Raw genomic sequence first — 26615 nt, 5'->3', positions numbered from 1 at the left:
GACAGCACAGTGAGAGGAAACCAAAACTAGTCAAGTTGTGACTCTACACGGTGCCATTTCTGATTGCTATCTTTCAAAACACTTCTTTTTCCTGTGCCCTTCAGGAGATTATAATAGCTTGCAGTTCAGTCTCTAGGGCTTTCCTAATTGATCTTTCTCCTCAAACAAAATAAGCAGTGATCCCTGCATTTCTGAAGAAGACCTCAAGATCTGGACTTGTGGGGAATTTCAGCAAGGTGAGAACCGTGGGCTTTCTGTCAAGAGATATTGGCTGAGCAGGAAACATCCAGGGGGCTTCGGTTATAAAGAATGGGGGGGGGGGGTTGTGCTGGTTATCAACTACAATCAGAAAAATGAAAACAGTAGCTTCGTTCTATTTTTTTTTAAGTTCGTTTATGTATTTTTGAGAGAAAGAGAGACAGTGAGAGTAGGGGAAGGGCAGAGAGAGAGGGAGAGAGAGAGAATCCCAAGCAGGCTCCATGCTGTCAGGTCAGAGCCCAAAGCAGGGCTCAAACTCATGAACCGTGAGATCATGACGTGAGCGGCAATCAAGAGTCACGTGCTTTAACCGATTGAGCCACCCAGACTCTCCAACAGTAGCTTGATTCTCATCCTTTACAGCTCAGGCAAAAAACAGACCTTCTGATTCTACCACATCTGAGGCCTGAACAAAGGGAGATACATTTTGACTATAGAAGATATTAAAATCTATTCCCTAGGTGACTACTGCCATGAGTTATATTTAGAGAAACTGTTTAGTTTCCTCCCCTGGAAGGTGCACAGGAAACGTGGTGGCTGTGGCAGGGTCCCGGGCAAAAGTCAAGATAGAAGCACAAGGAGGAAAGTATCGTAACCTAATATGAAGTGAAATGCACATCTGCATTTAAAGTTGATTGTATGGTATTATCCTAATCTTAGAAAACTCACATGCAGGCGTACACACACACACACACACACACACACACACACAGCAGAAAAAATTTCCTTTCCACAGACACAGTCATGCAAAAACATGGCTTCTTTACCTCTTTTAGACCATTTAATTTTTATCTTATACTCCAGAGCCATTATTTCAGTTCCTTTTAGTATTACTTTCTGCCTCCCTCGAAATTACGGACTTTTTTCTAGTGGCAAGATGCAAGGGAGAGGGAGGGAGTCAGTTATACATAGATTTCTATTGCCTGCTTGCAGAATTGTTGGGCGACTTTCTGGACGGCCTGTTATGATACTATTTCATTTGCTCTCGTTAGAGTGTGAGATTTTTCATGCTGATTTCGGAATTTGGGGTATGGTAGATAAACATCGTTAATGATGTTTATTGATTGCGTTGGTCGGATTTTCTAAATCTTTACTGATTCTTTAAAATTTTATTTCGCAATTGCGAGATGCGTTAAAATCATCACGCATAAAAACCGTGCCATTGTGAGGTTTTCGTCCCGTACGTCTGTCAAATTTACATACACGATGATATATACAAGTGTGTGTGGATGTATGGAAACATACGATATAATAGTACAAATATAATTTTTATACTATTATAGGCGAATCATGTTATAAAATAAATTACATAATATTTATAGCATTGTAAAGGGATATCACAACAAAAATAATATATATTTTCGATTAGCAAGTAAATACACAATCACAACTGTGTTATTTCCCTGGGGCGTCAGCTTTGTCATTGTGTTGTGCTTTGATGATATTTGTTTTGTCTCCAGATCTATTTAAAGCTACACTAATATAGATAAGCTGGTTTTGTTTTGGTTGCTCGTCGCATGATGAAATATGTGTCTTTTATTTCTCCACCTTTAAGGGATCTTTTGTTAACAGTACATTGGCAGATTGTGTAAATGCCATTTGACTACACTTTCCACTTACCTCGTTAGGGCCATTTCTGTGTCTGCTGATAATTAAGGGGTACAGTTTGGCTTCGGCCACACTCGTTCCCGTTTCTGACACTTCTGAATGCTCCTTTCTCGTGCTTCTGTTTTTACGTATACCTTTATCTGACCTTTAAGACAAATACATTAGCGAAGGGCCCCGTTGGCTTTCCTCCCTTGCCCCACCATGTCGATATGCTTCCTGTCTCTCTCGTCTTTAGTCGAAGTTGCATTTTTTTGTAAGACAGAGGCACACCTCGCCAAGGTAGTCCTCGCTCTGGCTTGCAGTAGTTCTGGGCTCTACGTGTCATTTTTATTATCGAATATCATTTCCCATAGACGTTTCCTTATAGGTCTTTCTCGTACAAACCACAAGGCCTTGAATATCAGAGAATAGTTTCTGAGGCCCCCACATTTAAATATCAGTTTGGCCAGCTTAGAATTCTGCTCTCAAAATTATTCTGCCCTCCCTCTATGTAAGCAGTACCTTTTCTGATACCCCTGAGGCTGCATCTGTTTCGAAATTCACAATCGGGGCATTTCAGAAAGGCTATTTAGTGTACCTACTTGGAATACTGTAATATTAGAGGGCACCCGGGTGGCTCAGTCGGTTGGGTGTCTGACTTCGGCTCAGGTCATGATCTCATGGTTCATGAGTTCGAGCCCCACCTGGGGTTCTCCGCTGTCAGCACAGAGCCTGCTTCAGATCCTCTGTCCCCCTCTCTCCCTGCCCCTCCCCTGCTCATGCTCTCTCTCCCTCTCTCTCAAAAATAAACAAACATTAAAAAAATAGAAACAAACAAGACACAAAAACAAATACTGTAATACTAGAAACCCAAGAGGGGTCTGGATGGTTATTCTAAAATCAAACACACTAATATTTTGGAAATACAATATGCACGTTCATATTTAAGAGGAATGAACAAAGATTAGACCTAGCCTCCTGTCACCTTATATCGTACTATGTCTTATTTTGCAAACGAATTATGTTGTCACACTCATATATACCACACACACACAAATTTCATTTTAAACACTATTCAGCTTTGAAACAGATATGGAATTTGAACAAATACTATTTGAAAATTACCCTGTTTTACTGTTGGTGGACAGCTTTGCTGTTGAGTGTCAGATTCAGGCTGCTCCTTGAATCTTTACAGGTAATCTCTTCATTTCTGGAAGCTTTCAGAGTTTTTACTTTGTTGTTAATGATCTTCAGTTCTGCTATCATCCATCTTGTGGGTTTATCCTTCAATCCATGAGCCTGACCAGTCCGAGGATCTCGTACCCTCGCAGGAAGGAATCATTCACAGCCCTGGGGATTTGAACATGCTAATTATACAGAAGCTACACAAACACACGGTGCCCGAATAAGAACAATTGATGAATTTAAACAGAAAAGTGGAATCCGTACCATGTACTGAGTGCCATAGAGGAAGTACGAGAGGTGCTAAAGGGGCCCAGAGGCGGGACCCTCGGTCCAACAGGGGGACTCTGGTGGCTTTTGGAAGACAAAGCCTCAGCGGAGTCCTGAAGGCTCCGAGGAGTCAGTCGGAGGAAGAAAGGCGAGAGCAGCTTGGTAGGCAGCAGGGAGGGAATTAGCAAAGTCCTGATGCATGAAGAGGCGAGATGGGTTGTATATTTCTGGAGCATAAGCCGCAAGAATTACAAAAGGCACAGATGTAAAAAAAAAAAAAAAAGATGCAGATTATTCAAGGCTCTCCAAGCTAGGGTGGGGAGCAAGAAAAATGTCAAAAACAAACCGGGGAATTCTTGGCGGCTGTCAAGTGGGACAGAGCCATGGCTGGATAGAGGGACATCTGGCTCTCTGAAAGAACTGTTCAGAGGAATTCAGCCTAGAAGGGTAAAATCAAGGAACTGCTAAATAATTGCGCCAAAAAAGTGCAGTGTTCCTGCTCTAGCCGGAGTGTAGAACTCCAGTGAGAGGACTACTAAATGGTCCCAGAAAAAAAATGCCGTGATTGTGCACGAGGAAGCAGGTAGAAGGCCAGCAGGGGACAAGGGCGCAGAGGACACAGAGGACATGCCCAAGCCCCAGGGAGAGGGGACGCTAGAAGGACTGGCTAGAGGAAGGCAGGTGGACATGGGCGGGTCCCTGGTGTGGAAGCGAGCGCCCGGTGGCGGGGACAGTCACGGAGGGTGAGAGACTGCGGTCCACTCGGCCATCAGAGAGGGTAACAGGGTCAGGAGCCAGCGAGCAGACATCCAGGGAGACACCGCAGCCCCAGTAGGGGATGGCCGCCGGGAGCAGGTGCCCTGTGACACCGTACAGCCCACACTCCACGCACAGAAAACACTACCTCTTTCCAGACCTCCTGCCACCACACCTGCCCTGACCTGACACAACTGTCATTATTAAATGAAAAGACTTTCTTGGGAGTTCTGAATGCAGGCGCCTGGGTGACTCCGTCGGTTAAGCGTCCACCTTCGGCTCAGGTCATGATCTCACAGTTTGTGGGTTCGAGCCCCGCGTCGGGCTCTGGGCTGACGGCTCGGCGCCTGGAGCCCGCTTCAAATTCTGTGTCTCCCTCTGTCTGCCCCTCCACTGCTTGCACTCTGTTTCTCGCATGGTCTCAAAAATAAATAAACATTTAAAAAAAAAATTTTTTTTTAAAAAGAAGTTCTGAATGCAGCAGATCTCAACCCATTTTGCACAGTGATGCACCTGGTCTTTGTCACACACACTCAAGGACAACACCTTGACATGGGCCACTCACCCACAGAGATACAACCAGGCTTTTAAATTGTTCCGATGAGAATGTAACGCCCTATGGTGTTTTTCTCCTGCTTAGACAGACCTTGAGAGATGGAGACAGAATGCAAGAGAATTCTTCTGCTGAAAGGGCTTCAGCCCCTCAACGACGACCAATTTAGCATGGTTAAGTCCCTGCTGGACTCTGATTTGGGACTGACTCCAAAAATGAAAGAAGAATACACCAAGGTCAAGATTGCTGACATGATGCACAAGAAGTTCCGGGGGATTCTCTGTGTGAACAAACTCCTGAGCATGCTCAAAGACATAGAAGGACTAGAAGACACTGTGAAAACTATGAAAAATGAGAAGAGAAAAGGTAATGCAGAGGAGCCCTCACTGTCCATGTGCCCGCCCTCTGTGCCCAGCAGAGCCCTGGTGTCGGCACAGCGGGGAGACCCCTTTGCCAATTTACGACTCAGTTGCCCAGATGAGGTGGCCCTTCGAGCGCCAACAGGTTGACAGGTCGAACAATTCCTTTCCTACAAAGGGGGGCACTGTATTCTACAGGGTGTATTTGGGGGATGTGGGTAAAGAAAAAAAGCAGGAGTTGACGACAAAGGCTGAGGCTTCCCCCACATTACGATGGTTACAGGGTGATGACAAAATTAGGAAAAAGTTGTGACCCTTAAAAATACTGCAGACGGTGGGTATACTGCTCCCTCACAATATTTATCCCACCGTTACTCTATTCCCTAGCAACAAACGTGAGGCAGTGCTTAAAGAAAAACTCCTCTCTCGCAGATGTGAAACCATTGCCTCCCGTAAAATCACAGGTTGGTAAAAAACATAGTTTAGAAAGTCAAGCATCACCAGTTTGTCACGTCACTAATTAGATCGGATTTCCTTTCTCTGCTTGCTGTAATTCAAATAGACCTTCCATAGGAGTTAACCCACCATCGGCATTTTGAAAACTTAATATTCTTAAAAGGAAAATGTAGGATAAATGGGTTGGAAGAGGGTTTGACTGAGGTTCCCGGGAGTCCGGACGATGGAGGGGTGGGCTTGTGCCCGTGGGGAAGGAAGGAGACCATCCGAGACTGAGTCAGCACCTGTAGCCGGGCTGGCTGGTTGGTGGACACAGGGGGGACAGAAACGCCACCTCAGACTCACAGGCAGGAGCTCCGAGGAAATAGCGCCGAACGTGACGCAGTTGCCCTAGACGGGCCTCTTTGGATTTACCATGTTCTCTTTGCTGCCTCAGTTATGAAGAAGTACAAAACTCAGGGACTGGCTCCAGTGAAGAAAAGAAAGCAGGAGGCGTCCAGTACTGACGAATCGACATCCACCGCAAACAAGGCTTCGCGGCCAGTGGATGATACACTTGTGTCGAAGGTAAGATGCAAAAGGTCCCGCTGAAGAAGCTTCCCCTATGGCTCTTCCCCTGATTAGCTTCCTGGGAGCACTTAGCTCTTCCTTCATTTCTCAACCTGCAAATAGAAGAATCAAGAAAAAAGGGATTCCAGGGGCAGAATGAAAATGAGGTTTGGAGTCAACAAATCCATAGTGAACAATCACCCACCCGTAGTTGGCCATCACCCGTTATGTTTCAGAACTGTGTTCACTATAACTCGTGTGTATAACTCCGTGGGAAGGAGATATGGAGTCAGGACGCCTCTTTACATATGGGAGAAAGGGAAGTCTCACCAGGAGGGCAGCTCACCAAAGAGACACAATTCAATTCTAGATTTTCCAAATCCTGGTGCAGCATCCTTCGGGCCACAGGGAGGAGGGGAGATTCCCAGCTGTTGTGTGAAACTCCCATCACTGTGGACTGCACGCCTCCCGTCATCTCTCAGAGGACGGACTCCATGTGGTCCCCTGTTTCCTGAAACAGAAGTTTTAGTATCTTTCTAATCTAGTAATAAAAAACGGATTGGCTCAGTAGTAATAACGTTTACCTCAAACTGCAAACCTTTACCCAGAGGGTTGGGATCTACTTTCAGAAAAGGAAAACTAAAACCACAAGCAATAATAAATCTAACAAGACACAGCCAACGTCGGAATGGGGTCAGCTTGGACAACCTTCAGTCACAGGTGCCCTGTCACCTGAGAGCTTCTCTCAGCCTCCTCAGATGCCTCCACCAACTCCGGGCTGCAGTTTCTCGACCAAGGTACCGTCTTGCTCTTCCCCGTACTTGTTCCTCTCTCTACAACACAGTACAGGAATCATCAGGACCTATAAAGAGCTTCTAGGTAACTCCCTACTATGTACAATTTCCTTAGATAACAATAATCGCTCATTAGCTTATCAAATACAGGTAGTGAGATTTCAGTGTCGTAGAGATCCTTTGCTATTTGAAAGTATGCATTTTGAAATAATTCCGAATCTCAAGTGGGTTACCGACTTGGTGCAGGAGTAGGGGTAGGAGGTGGCTGGACCATTCACGATGAACATGGGAGGGTGTTTATACCCTGCATTCCTGTCTCCTTTTGTCCCTTTCCCCTTGGCTTATTGACCATACATCTGGATTCATTTCCAGCATTCGGGGCTCCCTCCCACGTCACGTGTGTAAACATAAGCTATCTCGATGGTTTTGAATTCATGACGCTTGTCTTTTCACTGGCCCAGATACATCCACCTTCGGACCCCAGCCTGACTCCCTTCACCCCGGCAAGTCCTCACTGATGTGCCCCCAACAACACATCACATCTTCCCACTGCTGGCTGTCACGGGTCCTTTGATTTTTTTCCAGCATTTATCACCACTCTAATGAGTGTAAGTTCTCCTTTTGTGGGATCATAACCTCAGATTATAGGGGAAGACCAGGCGAGGTGGAGAAGTGAGTGCACACGTGTGTATCCCCTCCCTCCCAGCGGACCTCTGTCCCACCCTGACATGATCACGGTGGCTGCCTACACTCGGGAGATGTAATGTCCATTCTGTGGCAAACACCACAGGAATACCCACCTGAGGAATGAGCCAGGCAACACTTGAATCACTATTCTCTAATGTAGTTTGTCACCCAAGCCCCAAGCTGCCCTCTGACCCAGGCTGTACCCCGGCCCCAACACACACATAGCACTTGAGGACAAACTCCCTAAAGACATCTTTCTCAAGTTGTGTCTTGTGGATCCTACTGTTGTCAGCACCAAAACTCATCATCCCCACCCAGGGTCCCCAGGATTTATGCATGGGATGGAGCTAGCTACCTGTGCCTGTTGGATCCCAGGCCCAGACGGCCGCGGATGTGTCCTCCTCCAGTCACTGAAAACTCAACCGCTGTGTCTCTGCTAGGACAATGACATATGTGCACATCTCAAGATAACTCTGCTTTGACCCTGCATCCTGGCTTGGGAGTGACAGTTTCTCAGTCCCCGCCTGCTTATACATGGGACACAGCCACTTCTATTCTGGGAGAATCCTCACACTGCCCTTAAACGTCTTAGAGAACAGGGACCCCGGGAAGGCTCATCTGCCGACTCAGCCTCTTCCCGTAAACGCACCATGCAGTCGGTTGTTCCACGGGGTCCAGCCACCTGCACAGGAAGCTTGTGAAAAATGGGTCCACCATCCATCTGTGTCTCATTAGATGAGCAGGAAAGGCTTGCTCTGATTCATCACAGGGTCTCCCACCGATTTCTTCAGGTGTGGGTTCAGTCCCTTTGTTTCCCCAAAACCAGATACAGACAAATATTACCTTTGATTCCTGTGTTTCCAGAAGCAAACAGCTCAAAACATCATGTTTCAAGAACTAGACAGGGTGAACAAGTGAAAAATCTGGAGAGGGAAAAAAAATCAATTATTATTTTTTCATATTATTCAGTCAAAAACAATATATTCAGCATCTAGGGTTGCCTCAGTGGCTCAATCCGTAGAACATCCAACTCCTGATCTCTGCTCAGGTCATGACCTCACAGCTTCTGAGATCAAGCCCTGCACTGGGCTCTGGGCTGAGAGTGAAGAGTCAACTTGAGATTCACTCTCTCCCCATCTCTCTGCCCCCCCTACCACACACATTCTCTCTCTCTCTCTCTCTCTCTCTCTCTCTCTCTCTCTTCTCTCTCTCTGTTTGCATTCTCGTTCTCTTGCACTTAAAATGAAGAAATAAACTTGAAAAAATATTTTCAGCATCTAAATCCTACTGCTATGACAGAAGCTTTCAGTGTCACTGATTTTGAGGGAATATCAAGATAAGGTTGTCTTGAGATAAATTGCTACCTATGGCAGAAGCAAATAGAGAGGCTACTTTAGGGAAATATTTCCCACGCCATCAGGAGGGACCCACATACAACATGAGGCATCTGTAGATCAGACCGACCAAAATCTCTAAATAGAGCGTGAAATAGCAGTGACAAGGCCGACATGGCTATGTTGCCCACGTAGCGTGTTAGACCCAGGAACCTGTGTGCTCTGTGTCCGTGATCTCATCTCGTCTTTATAACAGCATTCGTTATTTATCACTCAGGGTGCTGTTGTTAGGGCCATTTCAGCTCTGAGAAAACTGAGGTTCCTAGAGGTTAAACACGTTCTGCAAAGGTCACACAGACAGTGAGTGTCAGAGCGTGAACATGTGAGCTCTTCATGGGCACAAACCGAATCCACGTAGCTATGCAGATGTTACAATATTTTTTTAATGCCTCTAATGTGTGAATAACCAGCGTCATGGGTGGACTTGTTTCCACAGCCCAGGCTCTGTCCTCCTGCAAAAGAGGAATGAGGTGTAGGGGTTGGTCCGACAGTGTTCTAATCAGGAAGCCGCCTGCCAGAGGCAGGTATTCCAGAAGCTCCCTCATCTACAACTTTATCCACAAGTGACACTTGATGAACTGGTCAAATGGATGCTAAAAGTGACAAGAATGGTGGCACGTGCATATCGGATGCAGGATGGTCCAAATGGGCTTTCGTTAGTAAAAGGACAGGTAGTCAAGACAAACGAGTTTACAGACTCCTGCATTTCCTTAAACGATCATAAAAGTCCAGGTCCTGGGAAAGCCTGGGGGAAATCCTCATTGGGTTTGTCTGCCCTTGAGATCCCTGAGGGATTTGGCGGCCTGGTGCAGAATCCGGCCTCTGGAATGATGAACGGGGGGGAATCTCACTGGCATGGAAAACAAAGCATTCACAAGTTTTCCTGAGCTGAAGGACAGGAGATAGGAACCAATTTGCTTATTTGCGCAAGCACAAGGCAGTGAAAAACTTGGCTAATGAAACATCCCGAAGTTCAGCCAAGTAGTTCTGAGACTGGTTTCCATTGGAGCCAGGTAGGGTTTTCTACCAGGCCACGAACCACGTGTCGTCTTGACGAGCTTGACATAGGGCCCTTGGAAGCAGATAGAACTAGAATCGCCTAGCATTCCAATGAAAGTTCAATCATCTGTGTGGTTGAAATTTGCAGAGGGATGTTTGTACCCTGGTTGGGGTCCAAGCCAGAGAGCAGAAGGAGGTATCCTATATGTGCTAGCATTCCAGAGTGAAGAACCTGGGGGGGGTGTTTGTGTGTGTGTGAGTGTGCGGGGGAGAGAGAGACACACAGACAGACAGAGAGGAGGAAGGGGAGAGGAGAGTGAGCAGGAAAGTGGGAAAGTGAGAGAGAGAGAGAGAGAGAGAGAGAGAGAGAGAGAGAGAGAGAGATTGTGGCTCATCAGATGTTGAAAACTATTGACCAGGGGAAAAAACTACTTTCAGAAAAGAAAAACTAAAGCCACAAGCAGTGATAAATCGAAGATGACGCAGCCAACGCCGGAAGGGGATAAGCTTGGACAACCTGCAGTGACAGGTGCCCTGTCACCTGCGAGCTTCTCTCAGCCTCCTCGGATGCCTCCACCAACTCCGGGCTGCAGTTTCTCGACCCAGGTACCGTGTTGCTCTTCCCCATACTTGTTCCTCTCTCTACAACATAGCACAGGAATCATCAGGACCTGGAAAGAGCTTCTCAGTAATTCCCCTGCTATGTAAAATTCATTACACAACAGTGACAATAACCACAGCCGCTGTCTCTCTCCTATGACAATGACATATGCACACAGCTCAGGATAACGCTACTTTTGCCAAGCATACTGGCTTGGAAGTGACACTTTCAAAGTCCCGTCGGCCTACACAGATGACTCCTTAAACAAATGACTCCCATGAGAATTTCTACTCCCATGAGCAACGTTCTCCTGCCCTGAATCCTCCTTGGAGCCCAAGGACCACGGAGGCTCATCGGCTCCCTCAGCCTCTTCACATAAACACACATGTAGTGAATTCCTCCCTGGGGTCCAGCCACCTGTACGGGAACAAAACAGGTGTCTGATTGTTCAGTCTTTTCTTCGTTAGGTGAGCACAAATATCTTGCTCTGATTCGTCATGGGGTCTCCCAATGATTTTCTCTACCGTGTGGGATCCGCTCAACTTTTACCCCGAAACCAGGCGTAGACCGGTTTTGCTCTTGATTCTGACAGCTACGTCTCTTCTAAACCGAACAGCTCAGGACATCGCGTTTCTGCAATAGGCAGGGTGTTGAAGGAAATGAAATCAATTATTATTTTTTCATATTATCCAGTCAAAAAGAATATTTTCAGCATCTAGGGGTGCCTCAGTGGTTCAACCGATAGAACATCCAACTCCTGATCTCTGCTCAGGAGAGATCAAGCCCTAGTTTGGGTTCTGGGCTGAGGGTGAAGAGTCAACTTGAGATTCGCTCTCTCCCCATCTCTCTGCCCCCCTACCCCACACATTGCCTCTGTCTTTCACTCTCTCACTCTCTCTCTCTCCTCTCTCTATCTCTTTCTTTGCATTCTCGCTCTCTTCCACTTAAAATGAAGAAATAAACTTGAAAAAATATTTTCAGCATCTAAATCCTACCGCTATCATAGAAGCTTTCAGTGTCACTGATTTTGAGGGAATATCAAGATAAGGTTGTCTTGGGACAAATTGCTACCTGTGGCAGAATGGAATAGAGAAGCTACTTTAGGGAAGTATATCCCATGCCACCAGGAGGGACTCACATACAACATGAGCATCTGCACATCAGAGCAGACCAAATCTCTAAGTAGATCGTGAAATAGCAGTGGCAATGCCAACATGGCTGTGTATTGCCCACGTAGTGTGTTGGACCCCAGAACATGTGTGCTCTGTGTCCGTAATCTCATCTCATCTTTATAACAGCATTCATTATTTATCACTCAGGGCCATTGTTGTTGGCCCTGTTGTTAGGGCCATTTCGCCTCTGAGAAAACTGAGGTTCCTAGAGGTTAAACACGTTCTGCAAAGGTCACACAGACAGTTACTGTCAGAGTGTGAACACGTGAGCTCTTCATGGGCACAAACCGAATCCACGTAGCTGTGCGGATGTTACAATATTTTTTTAATGCCTCTAATGTGTGAATAACCAGAGTCATGGGTGGACTTGAGCCCGTGACAGGCTCTGTCCTCCTGCAAAAGAGGAATGAGGTGTAGGGGTTGGTCTGACAGTGTTCTAATCAGGAAGCCTCTTGCCAGAAGCAGGTATTCCAGAAGCTCCCTCATCTACAACTTTATCCACAAGTGACACTTGATGAACTGGTCAAATGGATGCTAAAAGTGATAAAAATGGTGGCACCTGCATATCGGATGCAGGATGGTCCAAATGCGCTTTCGTTAGTAAAAGGGCAGGTAGTCAAGACAAACAAGTTTACAGACTCTTTCTGCAATTCCTTAAACAATCATAAAGGTCGAGATCCTGGGACAGCGTGGGGGAAATCCTCATTGGTTTTGTCTGTCCCTGAGATCTCTGAGGGATTTGGTGGCCTGGTGCACAATCCTGCCTCTGGAATGATGAACGGGGGGGAATCTCACTGGCATGGAAAACAAAGCATTCACAGGTTTTCCTGAGCTGAAGGACAGGAGATAGGAACCAATTTGCTTATTTGCTGAAGCACAAGGTAGTGAAAAACATGATTAAGAAAACATCCCGGGGGCGCCTGGGTGGCGCAGTCGGTTAAGCGTCCGACATCAGCCAAGTCACGATCTTGCGGTCCATGAGTTCGAGCCTCGCGTCAGGCTCTGGGCTGATGGCTCAGAGCCTGGAGTTTGTTTCTGATTCTGTATCTCCCTCTCTCTCTGCCCCTCCCCCGTTCATGCTCTGTCTCTCTCTGTCCCAAAAATAAATAAAAAACGTTGAAAAAAAATTAAAAAAAAAAAAAAAGAAAACATCCCGAAGTTCAGCCAAGTAGTTGTGAGACTGGTTTCCATTGGAGCCAGGTAGGGTTTTCTACCAGGCCACGATCCACGTGTCGTCTTGACGAGCTTGACATAGGGTCCTTGGAAGCAGAGGTAGAACTAGAATTGCCTAGCATTCCAAAGGGATGTTTGTACCCTGGTTGGGGTCCAAGCCAGAGAGCAGAAGGAGGTATCTTATACGTGCTGTATTCCAGAGTGAAGATCCTGGGGTGTGTTTGTGTTTGTGTGAGTGTGCAGGGGAGAGAGAGACACCCAGACAGACATACAGACAGAGAAGAGGTAGGAGAGAGGAGAGTGAGCAGGAGAGTGGGAAAGTGAGAGAGAGAGAGAGAGAGACAGAGAGAGACAGAGAGAGAGACAGAGAGAGATTGTGGCTCATCAGATATTGAAAACTATTGACCAGGGGAAAAAACTACTTTCAGAAAAGAAAAACTAAAGCCACAAGCAGTGATAAATCGAAGATGACGCAGCCAACGCCGGAAGGGGATAAGCTTGGACAACCTGCAGTGACAGGTGCCCTGTCACCTGCGAGCTTCTCTCAGCCTCCTCGGATGCCTCCACCAACCCCGGGCTGCAGTTTCTCGACCCAGGTACTGTCTTGCTCTTCCCCGTACTTGTTCCTCTCTCTACAACTTAGCACAGGAATCATCAGGAAGTGAAAAGAGCTTCTCAGCAATTCTTCTACTATGTAAAATTCATTACACAACAGTGACAATAACCACAGCCACCGTCTCTCTCCTATGACAATGACATATGCACACAGCTCAGGATAACGCTACTTTTGCCAAGCATACTGGCTTGGAAGTGACACTTTCAAAGTCCCGTCGGCCTACGCAGATGACTCCTTAAACAAATGACTCCCATGAGAATTTCTACTCCCATGAGCAACGTTCTCCTGCCCTGAATCCTCCTTGGAGCCCAAGGACCACGGAGGCTCATCGGCTCCCTCAGCCTCTTGCACATAAACACACATGTAGTGAATTCCTCCCTGGGGTCCAGCCACCTGTACGGGAACAAAACAGGTGTCTGATTGTTCAGTCTTTTCTTCGTTAGGTGAGCACAAATATCTTGCTCTGATTCGTCATGGGGTCTCCCAATGATTTTCTCTACCGTGTGGGATCCGCTCAACTTTCCCCCAAACTAGGTGTAGACAGTTTTGCTCTTGATTCCTACAGCTACATCTCTTCTAAAGCAAACAGCTCAGGACATCATGTTTCTACCACAGGGCAGGGTGATGAAGGAAATGAAATCAATTATTATTTTCTCATATTATCCAGTCAAAAAAATATTTTCAGCATCTAGGGGTGCCTCAGTGGTTCAACCGATAGAACATCCAACTCCTGATCTCTGCTCAGGTCATGACCTCACAGCTTTTGAGATCAAGCCCTAGTTTAGGCTCTGGGCTGAGAGTGAAAAGTTGACTTGAGATTCGTTCTCTCCCCATCTCTCTGCCCCCATGCCCTACACGTTCCCTGTCTCTGTCTCTCTCTCTCACATACTCTCTCTCTCTCTTCCCTCTCTCTCCCTCTTTCTTTGCATTCTCGCTCCCTTGCACTTAAAATGAAGAAATAAACTTGAAAAAATATTTTCAGCATGTAAATCCTACTGCTATCATAGAAGCTTTCAGTGTCACTGATTTTTGAGGGAATATCAAGATAAGGTTGTCTTGGGATAAATTGCTACCTGTGGCAGAACGGATTAGAGAAGCTACTTTAGGGAAGTATTTCCCATGCCACCAGGAGGGACTCACATACAACATGAGGCATCTGCAGATCAGAGCAGACCAAAATCTCTAAACAGAGTGTGAAATAGCAGTGACAATGCCGACATGGCTGTGTATTGCCCACGTAGTGTTTTGGACCCTGGAACCTGTGTGCTCTGTGTCCATGATCTCATCTCGTCTTTATAACAGCATTCATTATTTATCACTCAGGGTGCTGTTGTTAGGGCCATTTCACCTCTGAGAAAACTGAGGTTCCTAGGGGTTAAACACATTCTGCAAAGGTCACACAGACAGTGAGTGTCAGAGAGTGAACACGTGAGCTCTTCACGGGCACAAACCGAATCCATGTAGCTGTGCGGATGTTACAATATTTTTTAATGCCTCTAATGTGTGAATAACCAGAGTCATGGGTGGACTTGTTTCCACAGCCAGGCTCTGTCCTCCTGCAAAAGAGGAATGAGGTGTAGGGGTTGGTCCGACAGTGTTCTAATCAGGAAGCCTCCTGCCAGGTCCTGGGAAATCCTGGGGGAAATCCTCATTGGGTTTGTCTGTCCTTGAGATCTCTGAGGGATTTGGTAGCCTGGTGCAGAATCCAGACTCTGGAAGGATGAACGAGGGGAATCTCACTGGCATGGAAAACAAAGCATTTACAGGGTTTCCTGAGCTGAAGGACAGGAGATAGGAACCAATTTGCTTATTTGCCGAAGCACAAGGCAGTGAAAAACTTGGCTAATGAAACATCCCGAAGTTCAGCCAAGTAGTTCTGAGACTGGTTTCCATTGGAGCCAGGTAGGGTTTTCTACCAGGCCACGATCCACGTGTCGTCTTGAGGAGCTTGACATAGGGTCCTTGGAAGCAGAGGTGGAACTAGAATTGCCTAGCATTCCAAAGAAAGTTTAATCATCTGTGTGGTTGAAATTTGCAGAGGGATGTTTATACCCTGGTTGGGGTCCAAGCCAGAGAGCAGAAGGAGGTATCCTATATGTGCTAGCATTCCAGAGTGAAGAACCTGGGGTGTGTTTGTGTGTGTGTGAGTGTGCGGGGGAGAGAGAGACACACAGACAGACAGAGAGGAGGAAGGGGTGAGGAGAGTGAGCAGCGGAGGGGGAACGTGAGAGAGAGAGAGAGAGAGAGAGACAGACAGACAGACAGAGAGAGATTGTGGCTCATCAGATATTGAAAACTATTGACCAGGGGAAAAAACTACTTTCAGAAAAGAAAAACTAAAGCCACAAGCAGTGATAAATCGAAGACGATGCAGCCAACGTTGGAATGGGGTCAGCTTGGACAACCTGCAGTCACAGGTGCCCTGTCACCTGCAAGCTTCTCTCAGCCTCCTCGGATGCCTCCACCAACCCCGGGCAGCAGTTTCGTAACACAGGTACCGTGTTGCTCTTCCCCATACTTGTTCCTCTCTCTACAACATAGCACAGGAATCATAAGGACCTGAAAGAGCTTCTCAGCAATTCTCCTACTATGTAAAATTCATTATACAACAATGAAAATAACCACAGCCGCCGTCTCTCTCCTATGACAATGACATATGCACACAGCTCAGGATAACGCTACTTTTGCCAAGCATACTGGCTTGGAAGTGACACTTTCAAAGTCCCGTCGGCCTACGCAGATGACTCCTTAAACAAATGACTCCCATGAGAATTTCTACTCCCATGAGCAACGTTCTCCTGCCCTGAATCCTCCTTGGAGCCCAAGGACCACGGAGGCTCATCGGCTCCCTCAGCCTCTTGCACATAAACACACATGTAGTGAATTCCTCCCTGGGGTCCAGCCACCTGTACGGGAACAAAACAGGTGTCTGATTGTTCAGTCTTTTCTTCGTTAGGTGAGCACAAATATCTTGCTCTGATTCGTCATGGGGTCTCCCAATGATTTTCTCTACCGTGTGGGATCTGTTCAACTTTTACCCTGAAACCAGGCGTAGACCGGTTTTGCTCTTGATTCTGACAGCTACGTCTCTTCTAAAGCAAACAGCTCAGGACATCGTGTTTCTACAACAGGACAGGGTAATGAAGGAAATGAAATCAATTATTATTTTCTCATATTATCCAGTCAAAAAGAATATTTTCAGCATCTAGGGGTGCCTCGGTGGCTCAACCGATAGAACATCCAACTCCTGATCTCTGCTCAGGTCATGACCTCATGCTTTTGAAATCAAGCCCTACATTGGGCTCTGGGCTGAGAGTGAAGAGTCGACTTGAGGTTCATTCTCTCCCCATCTCTGCCCCCATACACTACAAGTTCCCTCTCTCTCTCCCCCCTCTCTCTCTCTTTCTTTGCACTCTCACTCCCTTGCACTTAAAATGAAGAAATAAACTTGAAAAAATATTTTCAGCATCTAAATCCTACTGCTATGATAGAAGCTTTCAGTGTCACTGATTTTGAGGGAATATTAAGTTAAGGTTGTCTTGGGACAGATTGCTACCTGTGGCAGAAGCGAATAGAGAATCTACTTTAGGGAAGTATTTCCCATGCCATCAGGAGAGACCCACATTACAACAGAGACATCTGCAGATCAGAGCAGACCAAAGTCTCTAAGTAGATCATGAAAAAGCGGTGATAATGCCGACATGGCTGTGTATTGCGCACATAGTGTGTTGGACCCCGGAATCTGGTGCTCTGTGTCCGTGATCTCATCTTGTCTTTATAACAGCATTCATTATTTATCACTCAGGGTGCTGTTGTTAGGGCCATTTCGCCTCTGGGAGAACTGAGGTTCCTAGAGGCTAAACACGTTCTGCAAAGGTCACACAGACAGTGAGTGTCAGAGCTTGAACACGTGAGCTCTTCATGGGCACAAAGCAAATCCACGTAGCTATGCGGATGTTACTATATTTTTTTAATGCCTCTAATGTGTGAATAACCAGAGTCATGGGTGGACTTGTTTCCACAGCCAGGCTCTGTCCTCCTGCAAAAGAGGAATGAGGTGTAGGGGTTGGTCCGACAGTGTTCTAATCAGGAAGCCGCCTGCCAGAGGCAGGTATTCCAGAAGCTCCCTCATCTACAACTTTATCCACAAGTGACACTTGATGAACTGGTCAAATGGATGCTAAAAGTGACAAGAATGGTGGCACGTGCATATCGGATGCAGGATGGTCCAAATGGGCTTTCGTTAGTAAAAGGATAGGTAGTCAAGACAAACGAGTTTACAGACTCTTTCTGCAATTCCTTAAAAGATCATAAAGGTCCAGATCCTGGGAAAGCCTGGGGGAAATCCTCATTGGGTTTGTCTGTCCCTGAGATCCCTGAGGGATTTGGTGGCCTGGTACAGAATCCTGCCTCTGGATGATGAACGGGGGGAATCTCACTGGCATGGAAAACAAAGCATTCACAGGTTTTCCTGAGCTGAAGGACAGGAGTAGGAACCAATTTGCTTATTTGCTGAACCATAAGGCTGTGAAAAACATGGTGGAGAAAACATACCATTTTCAGTCAAGTAGTTCTGAGACTCGTTTCCATTGGAGCCACGAAGGGTTTTCTACCAGGCCACGATCCACGTGTCGTCTTGAGGAGCTTGACATGGGGCCCTTGGAAACAGAGGTGGAACTAGAATTGCCTAGCATTCCGATGAAAATTCAATCATCTGTGTTGTTAAAATTTGCAGAGGGATGTTTGTACCCTGGTTGCGGTCCAAGACAGAGAGCAACAGGATATATCCTATATGTGCTAGTATTCCAGAGTAAAGATCCTTAGGTGTGTGTGTGTGCGGCGAGAGAGAGAGAGAGAGAGAGGAGGAAGGAAAGAGGAGAATGAACAGGAGAGTGGAAAAGTGAGAGAGAGAGAGAGAGAGAGAGAGAGAGAGAGAGAGAGAGATTGTGACTCATCAGATGTTGAAAACTATTGACCAAGGGTAAAACTACTTTCAGAAAAAGAAAACGCAAAACACAAATACTGCAAAATCTGAGACGATGCAGCCAACGCCAGAATGGGGTCAGCTTGGACAACCTTCCGTTACAGGTGCCCTGTCACCTGCGACCTTCTCTCAGCCTCCTTGGATGCCTCCACCAACCCCGGGCAGCAGTTTCTCGACCCAGGTACCGTGTTGCTCTTCCCCGTACTTGTTCCTCTCTCTACAACATAGCACAGGAATCATCAGGACCTGGAAAGAGCTTCTCAGTAATTCCCCTGCTATGTAAAATTCATTACACAACAGTGACAATAACCACAGCCGCTGTCTCTCTCCTATGACAATGACATATGCACACAGCTCAGGATAACGCTACTTTTGCCAAGCATACTGGCTTGGAAGTGACACTTTCAAAGTCCCCGTCGGCCTACTCAGATGACTCCTTAAACAAATGACTCTCATGAGATTTTCTACTCCCATGAGCAACGTTCTCCTGCCCTGAATCCTCCTTGGAGCCCAAGGACCACGGAGGCTCATCGGCTACCCTCAGCCTCTTCACATAAACACACATGTAGTGAATTCCTCCCTCGGGTCCAGCCACCTGTACAGGAGCAAAATGCGTGTCTGATTGCTCAGTCTTTTCTTCGTTAGGTGAGCACAAAAATCTTGCTCTGATTCATCATGGGGTCTCCCAATGATTTTCTCTACCGTGTGGGATCCGTTCAACTTTCCCCCAAACCAGGCGTAGACAAGTTTTGCTCTTGATTCCTACAGCTACGTCTCTTCTAAAGCAAACAGCTCAGGACACCGTGATTCTACAACAGGGCAGGATGATGAAGGAAAAGAAACCAATTATTATTTTCTCATATTATCTAGTCAAAAAGAATATTTTCAGCATCTAGGGGTGCCTGGGTGGCTCAACCGATAGAACATCCAACTCCTGATCTCTGCTCAGGTCATGACCTCACAGCTTTTGAGATCAAGCCTTACGTTGGACTCTGGACTGACAGTGAAGCGTTGACTTGAGATTTGCTCTCTCCCTATCTCTCTGCCTCCCCTACCCTACACGTTCCCTCTCTCTTTCACTCTCTCTCTCCTCTCTCTCTCTCTCTCTCTTTGCATTCTCACTCTCCTTCACTTAAAATGAAGAAATAAACTTGAAAAAATATTTTCAGCATGTAAATCCTACTGCTATCATAGAAGCTTTCAGTGTCACTGATTTTGAGGGAATATCAAGATAAGGTTGTCTTGGGATTAATTGCTACCTGTGGCAGAAGCAAATAGAGAGGCTACTTTAGGGAAATATTTCCCACACCATCAGGAGGGACCCACATACAACATGAAGCATCTGTAAATCAGAGCAGACCAAAATCTCTAAACAGAGTGTGAAATAGCAGTGACAATGCCGACATGGCTGTGTATTGCCCACGTAGTGTGTTGGACCCCGAACCTGTGTGCTCTGTGTCCGTGATCTCATCTCATCTTTATAACAGCATTCATTATTTATCACTCAGGGTGCTGTTGTTAGGTCCATTTCACCTCTGAGAAAACTGCGGTTCCTAGAGGTTAAACACGTTCTGCAAAGGTCACACAGACAGTGAGTGTCAGAGCGTGAACACGTGAGCTCTTCATGGGCACAAACCGAATCCACGTAGCTGTGCGGATGTTACAATATTTTTTTAATGCCTCTAATGTGTGAATAACCAGAGTCATGGGTGGACTTGTTTCCACAGCCAGGCTCTGTCCTCCTGCAAAAGAGGAATGAGGTGTAGGGGTTGGTCCGACGGTGTTCTAATCAGGAAGCTGCCTGCCAGAGGCGGGTATTCCAGAAGCTCCCTCATCTACAACTTTATCCACAAGTGACACTTGATGAACTGGTCAAATGGATGCTAAAAGTGACAAGAATGGTGGCACGTGCATATCGGATGCAGGATGGTCTAAATGGGCTTTCGTTAGTAAAAGGGCAGGTAGTCAAGACAAATGAGTTTACAGAGTCTTTCTGTAATTCCTTAAATGGTCATAAAAGTCCAGGTCCTGGGAAAGCCTGGGGGAAATCCTCATTGGTTTTGTCTGTCCCTGAGATCTCTGAGGAGGGATTTGGTGGCCTGGTGCACAATCCTGCCTCTGGAATGATGAACGGGGGGGGAATCTCACTGGCATGGAGAACAAAGCATTCACAAGTTTTCCTGAGCTGAAGGACAGGAGTAGGAACCAATTTGCTTATTTGCCCAAGGACAAGGCAGTGAAAAACTTGGCTAATGAAACATCCCAAAGTTCAGCCAAGTAGTTCTGAGACTGGTTTCCATTGGAGCCAGGTAGGGTTTTCTACCAGGCCACGATCCACGTGTCGCCTTGACGAGCTTGAGATAGGGCCCTTGGAAGCAGAGGTAGAACTAGAATTGCCTAGCATTCCAATGAAAGTTCAATCATCTGTGTAGTTAAAATTTGCAGAGGGATGTTTGTATCCTGGTTGGGGTCCAAGCCAGAGAGCAGAAGGAGGTATCCTATATGTGCTAGTATTCCACATTGAAGATCCTGGTGTGTGTGTGTGTGTGTGTGTGTGTGTGTGTGTGACGAAGAGACAGAAAGACAAAAAGAGAGAGAGAGGAGAGAGAGAGAGAGGTGAAGGAAGAGAGGGATTGTGGTTCACCTGATACTGACAACTAACCAGGGAGAAAAAAACTATTTTCAGAAAATGGAAACCCAAACCATAAAAACTGAAAAATTTGAGATGATGCAGCCAATGCCGGAATGGGGTCAGCTTGGACAACCTTCCGTCACAGGTGCCCTGTCACCTGGGTCCTTCTCTCAGCCTCCTTGGATGCCTCCATCAACCCCGGGCAGCAGTTTCTCAACCAAGGTACCGTCTTGCTCTCCCCATACTTATTCCTCTCTCTACAACATAGCACAGGAATCATCAGGACCTGTAAAGAGCTTCTCAGCAATTCCCTACTATGTATAATTTCCTTACATAACAAAAGTCACCTGTTAGCTTATTAAATGCAGGTGGTGAGTTTTCAGTGTAATAGAAAGTGTGTATTTTGCTATTTGAAAGTGTGTATTTTGAAATAATTCCTGATCTCAAGAGGGTTACTGACTTAGTTCAGGAATGAGAATAGGGGATGGTCAGACCACTAAAGATGAACACGGGAGGAAAAATGAACGACTGCATGTAACTCGTCTCCTGTCTCCTTTCGTCCCTCTCCTCTTGGCTTATTGACCACACTTCTGGATTCTTTTCCAGCATTAGGGGCTCCCTCCCACGTCCAATGTGTATACAAAAGATATTTCTCTGGTTGGGAATTCATTACTCCTGTCTTTTCACTGACCCAGAAACACCCACCTTCAGACATCAGCCTGACCGCGTCCCCTCCCCACCGGGCAGGTCCTCACTGATGTGCCTCCAACAACACATCACATCTTCCCTCTGCTCGATTTCACGAGTCCCTTTATTTTTCTTTTCCAGCATTTATCCCCACTACAATGAGTGTACCTTCTCCTTTTATGGGAGAATAACCTCAGATTCTAGAGAAAGACTAGACTAGAATGGAGAGGCAAGTGCACAGGCAGGCATGCCCTCCCGCCTAGCTCACCTCCGTCCCACCGTGACATGACCATGGTGGTTGCCTACTGTTGGGGGTAGAGTATTGGCTTGGAAGTGACTTTCTATGGAAGTGGCTTTCTATGTCCCCATCTGCCTATACATGGGGCACAGTCACTTTTCCTCCTGTCAGAATCCTTCTGCTGCCCTGAATCCTCCATGGAGCATCAGGACCCCAGGAGGCTCTTCTGTGCCTTAGCCTCTTGCACATAAACACACCATGGACTCAGTGCTTCCCTGGGGTCTGACCATCTGCACAGGAGGCCTTCAAAAAGGTGTCTGACCTTTCAGTCTGTGCTTCATTAGGTGAGAATGAAAGCCTTGTGGTTATTCATCATGGAGACTCCCAACAATTTTCTCTAGGGTGTGCGTTCGGTTTGCTTTTTGGGTTCAAAGCCAGAAACAGATCACTATCACCTTCAATTTCTGCTATGATGAAGGGAATAGCACAGAAAAGCATGATTTATGAACAAGGTGGGAAGTGGAGAATTTACTCTGAGAGTAAATGACCTGCTTATGCTTTCAAAATATTATCCAAACCAATATTTCCTCAGCCTCCAAGCCCCACTCTCGTCCTGCCAGTTTATGATAACTGAGTTTTAAAAGGCAATAGCTCAGCATGATCCTGTCAATGAGATTACTGAGTATGTGTGGCTTACCCAAATGCAGAAATTTCTTTTACAAGGCTATCCCTCTAACAAAGATTCCACCAACAGGGTCAACACAAAGCATGAAATATCTGTTTATTGGAGCAGACTACAGCCCTCTGAAAAACCATGGAAAGACAGTGCTGACGACATTTCTGCGCACTAGGCATTTACTTGGTGCTGGATTCAAATCCAGGCTTGGCGATCTAAAGCTTTAACATTTAGGGGAATTTTTATTCTCTTTGTAGAGCTTCTTCTATGCTGCTGTTTTTTTAGAATCATTGGGTTCAAATAATTCTATGCCAAGGAAGCGTGTTTTCAGAAGGCTCATTCTTCTACTGCTCAAGTCTGGAGCCAGAACATTTCTAAATCAGGGAAGTTCATGAGCTTCTCCAGTGATTGCTTAACTAATCTCTTTTTAGCACAGCCCTTCTTGGAACAGGGCTCACGGTTTCCCTCTTTCAATTGTGACATCTACCGGGACTGGTTCCAGATGAAATCTGTGGTTTCTGACTAGAGCCGTTCACTACCAGGGCTGTTAGGGTGATTTATTTTCTTCCTTACTGCTATTTTATTTTGCTCACTAAAATGCTGATTGGTAAATTAAGATAATATATGGGGGCGCCTGGGTGGCGCAGTCGGTTAAGTGGCCGACTTCAGCCAGGTCACGATCTCGCGGTCCGTGAGTTCGAGCCCCGCGTCAGGCTCTGGGCTGATGGCTCGGAGCCTGGAGCCTGTTTCCGATTCTGTGTCTCCCTCTCTCTCTGCCCCTCCCCCGTTCATGCTCTGTCTCTCTCTGTCCCAAAAATAAATAAAAACATTGAAAAAAAAATTAAAAAAAAAAAAAGATAATATATTTATCTTCATGTCTAATGGGAATCCCTTCACAACAGCATGGCTATTTTCCTCTTCCTCTATGCTCTCCAGAGCTCTCCTCAGAGAAATGTTGTTTTGTTGTTGTTGTTTCTTTATCTTGGGTTAATGCCTTTAACAGAAAAAATAATATTCCTCCCAAATGTATGAAACGATGAAGAAAATAAGTACAATTACATGTAATTCTTCCATGTCTTCCACTAGCTACCTTATACGAGGTCAGCTCTCTCTCTCTAGCTCATTTTTTTTCCCCCAAATCCATCCAATCTGAGCCTTTCTGGAGGCTCAACATTAAGCTTAAGGTGGCGGTCACTAGAAAGGACTGTGTATTCCCTTTCTTAACTGGGCCACTTTCTGATGTGTACTTCCAAGTAGAAACCAAGATTGAAGTCTGTACCTACAAAAGCTTCCAGAGAAGAGGGTTTACAGACATGCCCCAAGGAAGTGATGGTGCTGAAAGCCACAGAGCCATTCGCATATGACATCACAGACGAGGAGAGAAGGATGTTTCACGCCACTGTGGTTACTGAGAGCCAGTTCTTTCGAGTGAAGGTTTTTCATGTCGGCCTGAAGGACAAGTTCATACCAAAGAGAGTCATCACCTTAGCAGATTATATTGGCCGCAACGGGTTCCTGGAGGTATACAATGTCTCTTCTGTGTCTGATGTCAGTGCTGACCGAAAGATGGAGGTCTCAAGCAGACTGATCCAAAATGCAAATGCAACTCCTAAAATCAAGGAGCTTCGCTTGGAAGAGCCAGGAACATTTGTGAGTGGGGTGTATCAGGTGCATAAGGTAAGCCCACACCATTGTTTTGTACTATTTCATCTATAACCCCTGAATTTAAAGGTCTGAACTTGCCAAGTGGAGTTTGGTTCACTTCTGAAACACAGGAACTCAAGGCTCCAATGACCAGGGTAGTTGGGTAGAACCTTCCCACTTCAGGATACGGGCTAGAAAAACTCTTCACATTCCTCTTCCGAAGGCAATGCCATGTAAGTTCTACGGAAAGAGATTTCCCCAAATCCTTGGTTTTTGGCAGATGCTATGATCCATTCACAGGTACTCTGGTCCAGAACAGTGCAGACTTTCTATCAGTACACATATCCTTGTGATTTTGTTTGAGTTCTGTCTCATCCCTTTCAATGACAGCTTAACTTGATTGTGAATAAAGAATTGCCCTCCCAAACTTGGATGCTGGTTGTGACAACCAGAGTAGGAAATCGACAGATGATTCTGCCCTGAAATGCAGCTTTTTCCTTCTACCTGTGTTGTCTCCTGTGCCCTCTGTGTAAGTGGCTGTGCACACAGGTGCATTTGCAGAATTAATGAGTACAGTGAGCGAGAAGGAACCTAGAACAATGGGACTAGATGATCGAGATTCTGGATTTGGGCAGATTGGGAAGAGGGAGTAGAGAATGGACAGGAAAGAAGTACAGACGGAAATGACATAATCCACTTAATGAGAATTAGTGGCAATCCTTCTCAGACTCATAAGGAGAATCCTCTGAACAAAACATCTTAAGCTATGTGCTATGCCTCCTTCCGGACCTCCAGTTCATATTAACCTGTTGGAGACAAAAGTTTCCACCCACACCCTGTGTTTCTCATGGACATGGAACCTGATCCAGTTCTGAGGAGGAGCATGCTGATTTTCTTTTGCAGAAAATGGTGTTGGATCAATTCATCACTTTGTATGAAATACAAGATGATACGGGGATGATGGACGTCTTGGTGTATGGACGACTGACCAAAGTCAACTGTGAGGAAGGTGATAAACTCACACTCATCTGCTTTGAACTAAGTGGGGATCCAAGACAGCTGAGATCTGTAACTCACAGCTTCATCAAGGTGGGGACTTCTGGGGAATAGCATTCTTCCAACGTGGAAGACTTATGACTGCCCTTTCTATCATTCTTTCTTTCTTTAAAGAAGGAGGTTTTGAATTGTGTTGGAGAGAGAAAACCCAGAGAAGCCTTCAAAGGATATAATACCTAGCTAAATATTACAAAATTGGTTGAATGCATCAAAGCAGGGAGATTATGTAGTAAATTTGGGCTTCATTAAGGCCGATTTCTTTCAAAACCTAGCTCTGTGATTTTCTAACTGCTGGTGAAGTTAAGCACCAGAAACTTCAGGTTCATCAGTTTTAATATGGGGGAAATGCCATCTATCCCAGAGGAAGGCAAACAGAGCTCACACCAGACCTAAACGACCAAGAGTGCCCCTGAGTACCTCAACACAAAGTAACTTGCCTTTAATGAGATAAACAGACTGGTCTACACAGACAGAGAGTATTGGTCCTCCAGGACTAAGTCCATGCTCTTTGTCCACGTGAGACTGTGGAAAGACCCTCAAAGGCTAGTACCAGAGTGAAATAGATCAAAGATTGACACATCCAGACCCACAGCAAGGCCCAGACTCTTAGATATCTCCAGTCCTGAGTCTTTCAAACCTTCCAGCCTTTCCATTCCAGACTCACACCCTCCTCCCACCTGTCTTCCCCGTGAGAACCGTCCCTTCAACTGTTGGCATTGAGTACACCTGCTCCTTCCTCTCTCTCCTGCCCTTCCATGTGCACTCATGCTGTGGGTGAGTGACTATCTCATTTTAGGGTCTCAACCAATGTGGGAGGTGACTCAAAGGACAGGAATTCATTGAAGGGGACAGGGGAGAGTGAGAAGAACCTTACAAGAACGGGATGCAACTGGTGGTTGGAGGACAGTGTCAGTGCAGAGAGAAAGTCAGAATTAGCTACATCTCACCTGCTCTAACTTCATTTCTTTCTTCTTCAAGGTCATCAAGCCCAGGAAAAACAAGAAACAACAACTCAACCCTGATTTGTATATGAAAACCCCAGCATAATGTCCTTCTAAAAACCTGGATGCCATTAACGATGTACATGGAAATAAAATCCAAATACAGAAAAGCTATATATGTACATGATAGAAACTCAGTGATAGGTATACCAGCTGTTAATTCTAGGAAATAGAGTGTTAATGGATACTTTTTATTTTCTTTTTATATTTTTCTGTGCCACCCTAATGCCATATTTTGCATGTATAATTTTTATAATTGGGAAAAAATAATAAACTTTTTTTGCTAAAGGA

At 45.9% G+C, this 26615-nt stretch overlaps 1 protein-coding gene across 12 annotated transcripts; it reads left to right on the top strand.

The window, feature by feature from the left end:
• Positions 1–26615, top strand: IFI16 (interferon gamma inducible protein 16). 12 transcript variants are annotated; one of them, XM_045048574.1, is made up of 13 exons: positions 1–236; positions 4698–4972; positions 5858–5988; positions 6600–6767; positions 10283–10450; positions 13219–13386; positions 15733–15900; positions 18404–18571; positions 21077–21244; positions 23881–24300; positions 25171–25356; positions 25982–26097; positions 26302–26615. In XM_045048574.1, the coding sequence occupies exons 2-13, from the start codon at positions 4708–4710 to the stop codon at positions 26354–26356; spliced, it is 2181 nt and encodes a 726-aa protein (XP_044904509.1). In that variant the 5' UTR covers positions 1–236; positions 4698–4707; the 3' UTR covers positions 26357–26615. The 12 variants fall into 12 exon arrangements, 11 of the variants coding, with proteins under 11 accessions (XP_044904509.1, XP_044904510.1, XP_044904507.1 ...); XM_045048575.1 differs by having other exon boundaries at positions 4694–4972; positions 25171–25276; positions 25968–26097; XM_045048572.1 differs by having other exon boundaries at positions 4694–4972.

Source organism: Felis catus, chromosome F1, assembly GCF_018350175.1.
Source record: "Felis catus isolate Fca126 chromosome F1, F.catus_Fca126_mat1.0, whole genome shotgun sequence".
Taxonomy (NCBI): Eukaryota; Metazoa; Chordata; class Mammalia; order Carnivora; family Felidae; genus Felis; species Felis catus.
Note: the sequence above shows the minus strand (reverse complement) of the source record. Positions and strands in the feature narration are given on the sequence as shown.

What these genes read in the sequence shown, in the direction of transcription:
- IFI16 (XM_045048574.1), top strand. Translation starts at nt 4,708, where the DNA reads ATGGAGACAGAATGCAAGAGAATTCTTCTGCTGAAAGGGCTTCAGCCC. An exon ending in GCTGCAGTTTCTCGACCAAG is followed by an intron (nt 6,768 to 10,282) that starts GTACCGTCTTGC and finishes AACTACTTTCAG; the next exon opens with AAAAGAAAAACTAAAGCCAC. An exon ending in GCAGCAGTTTCTCAACCAAG is followed by an intron (nt 21,245 to 23,880) that starts GTACCGTCTTGC and finishes ACTTCCAAGTAG; the next exon opens with AAACCAAGATTGAAGTCTGT.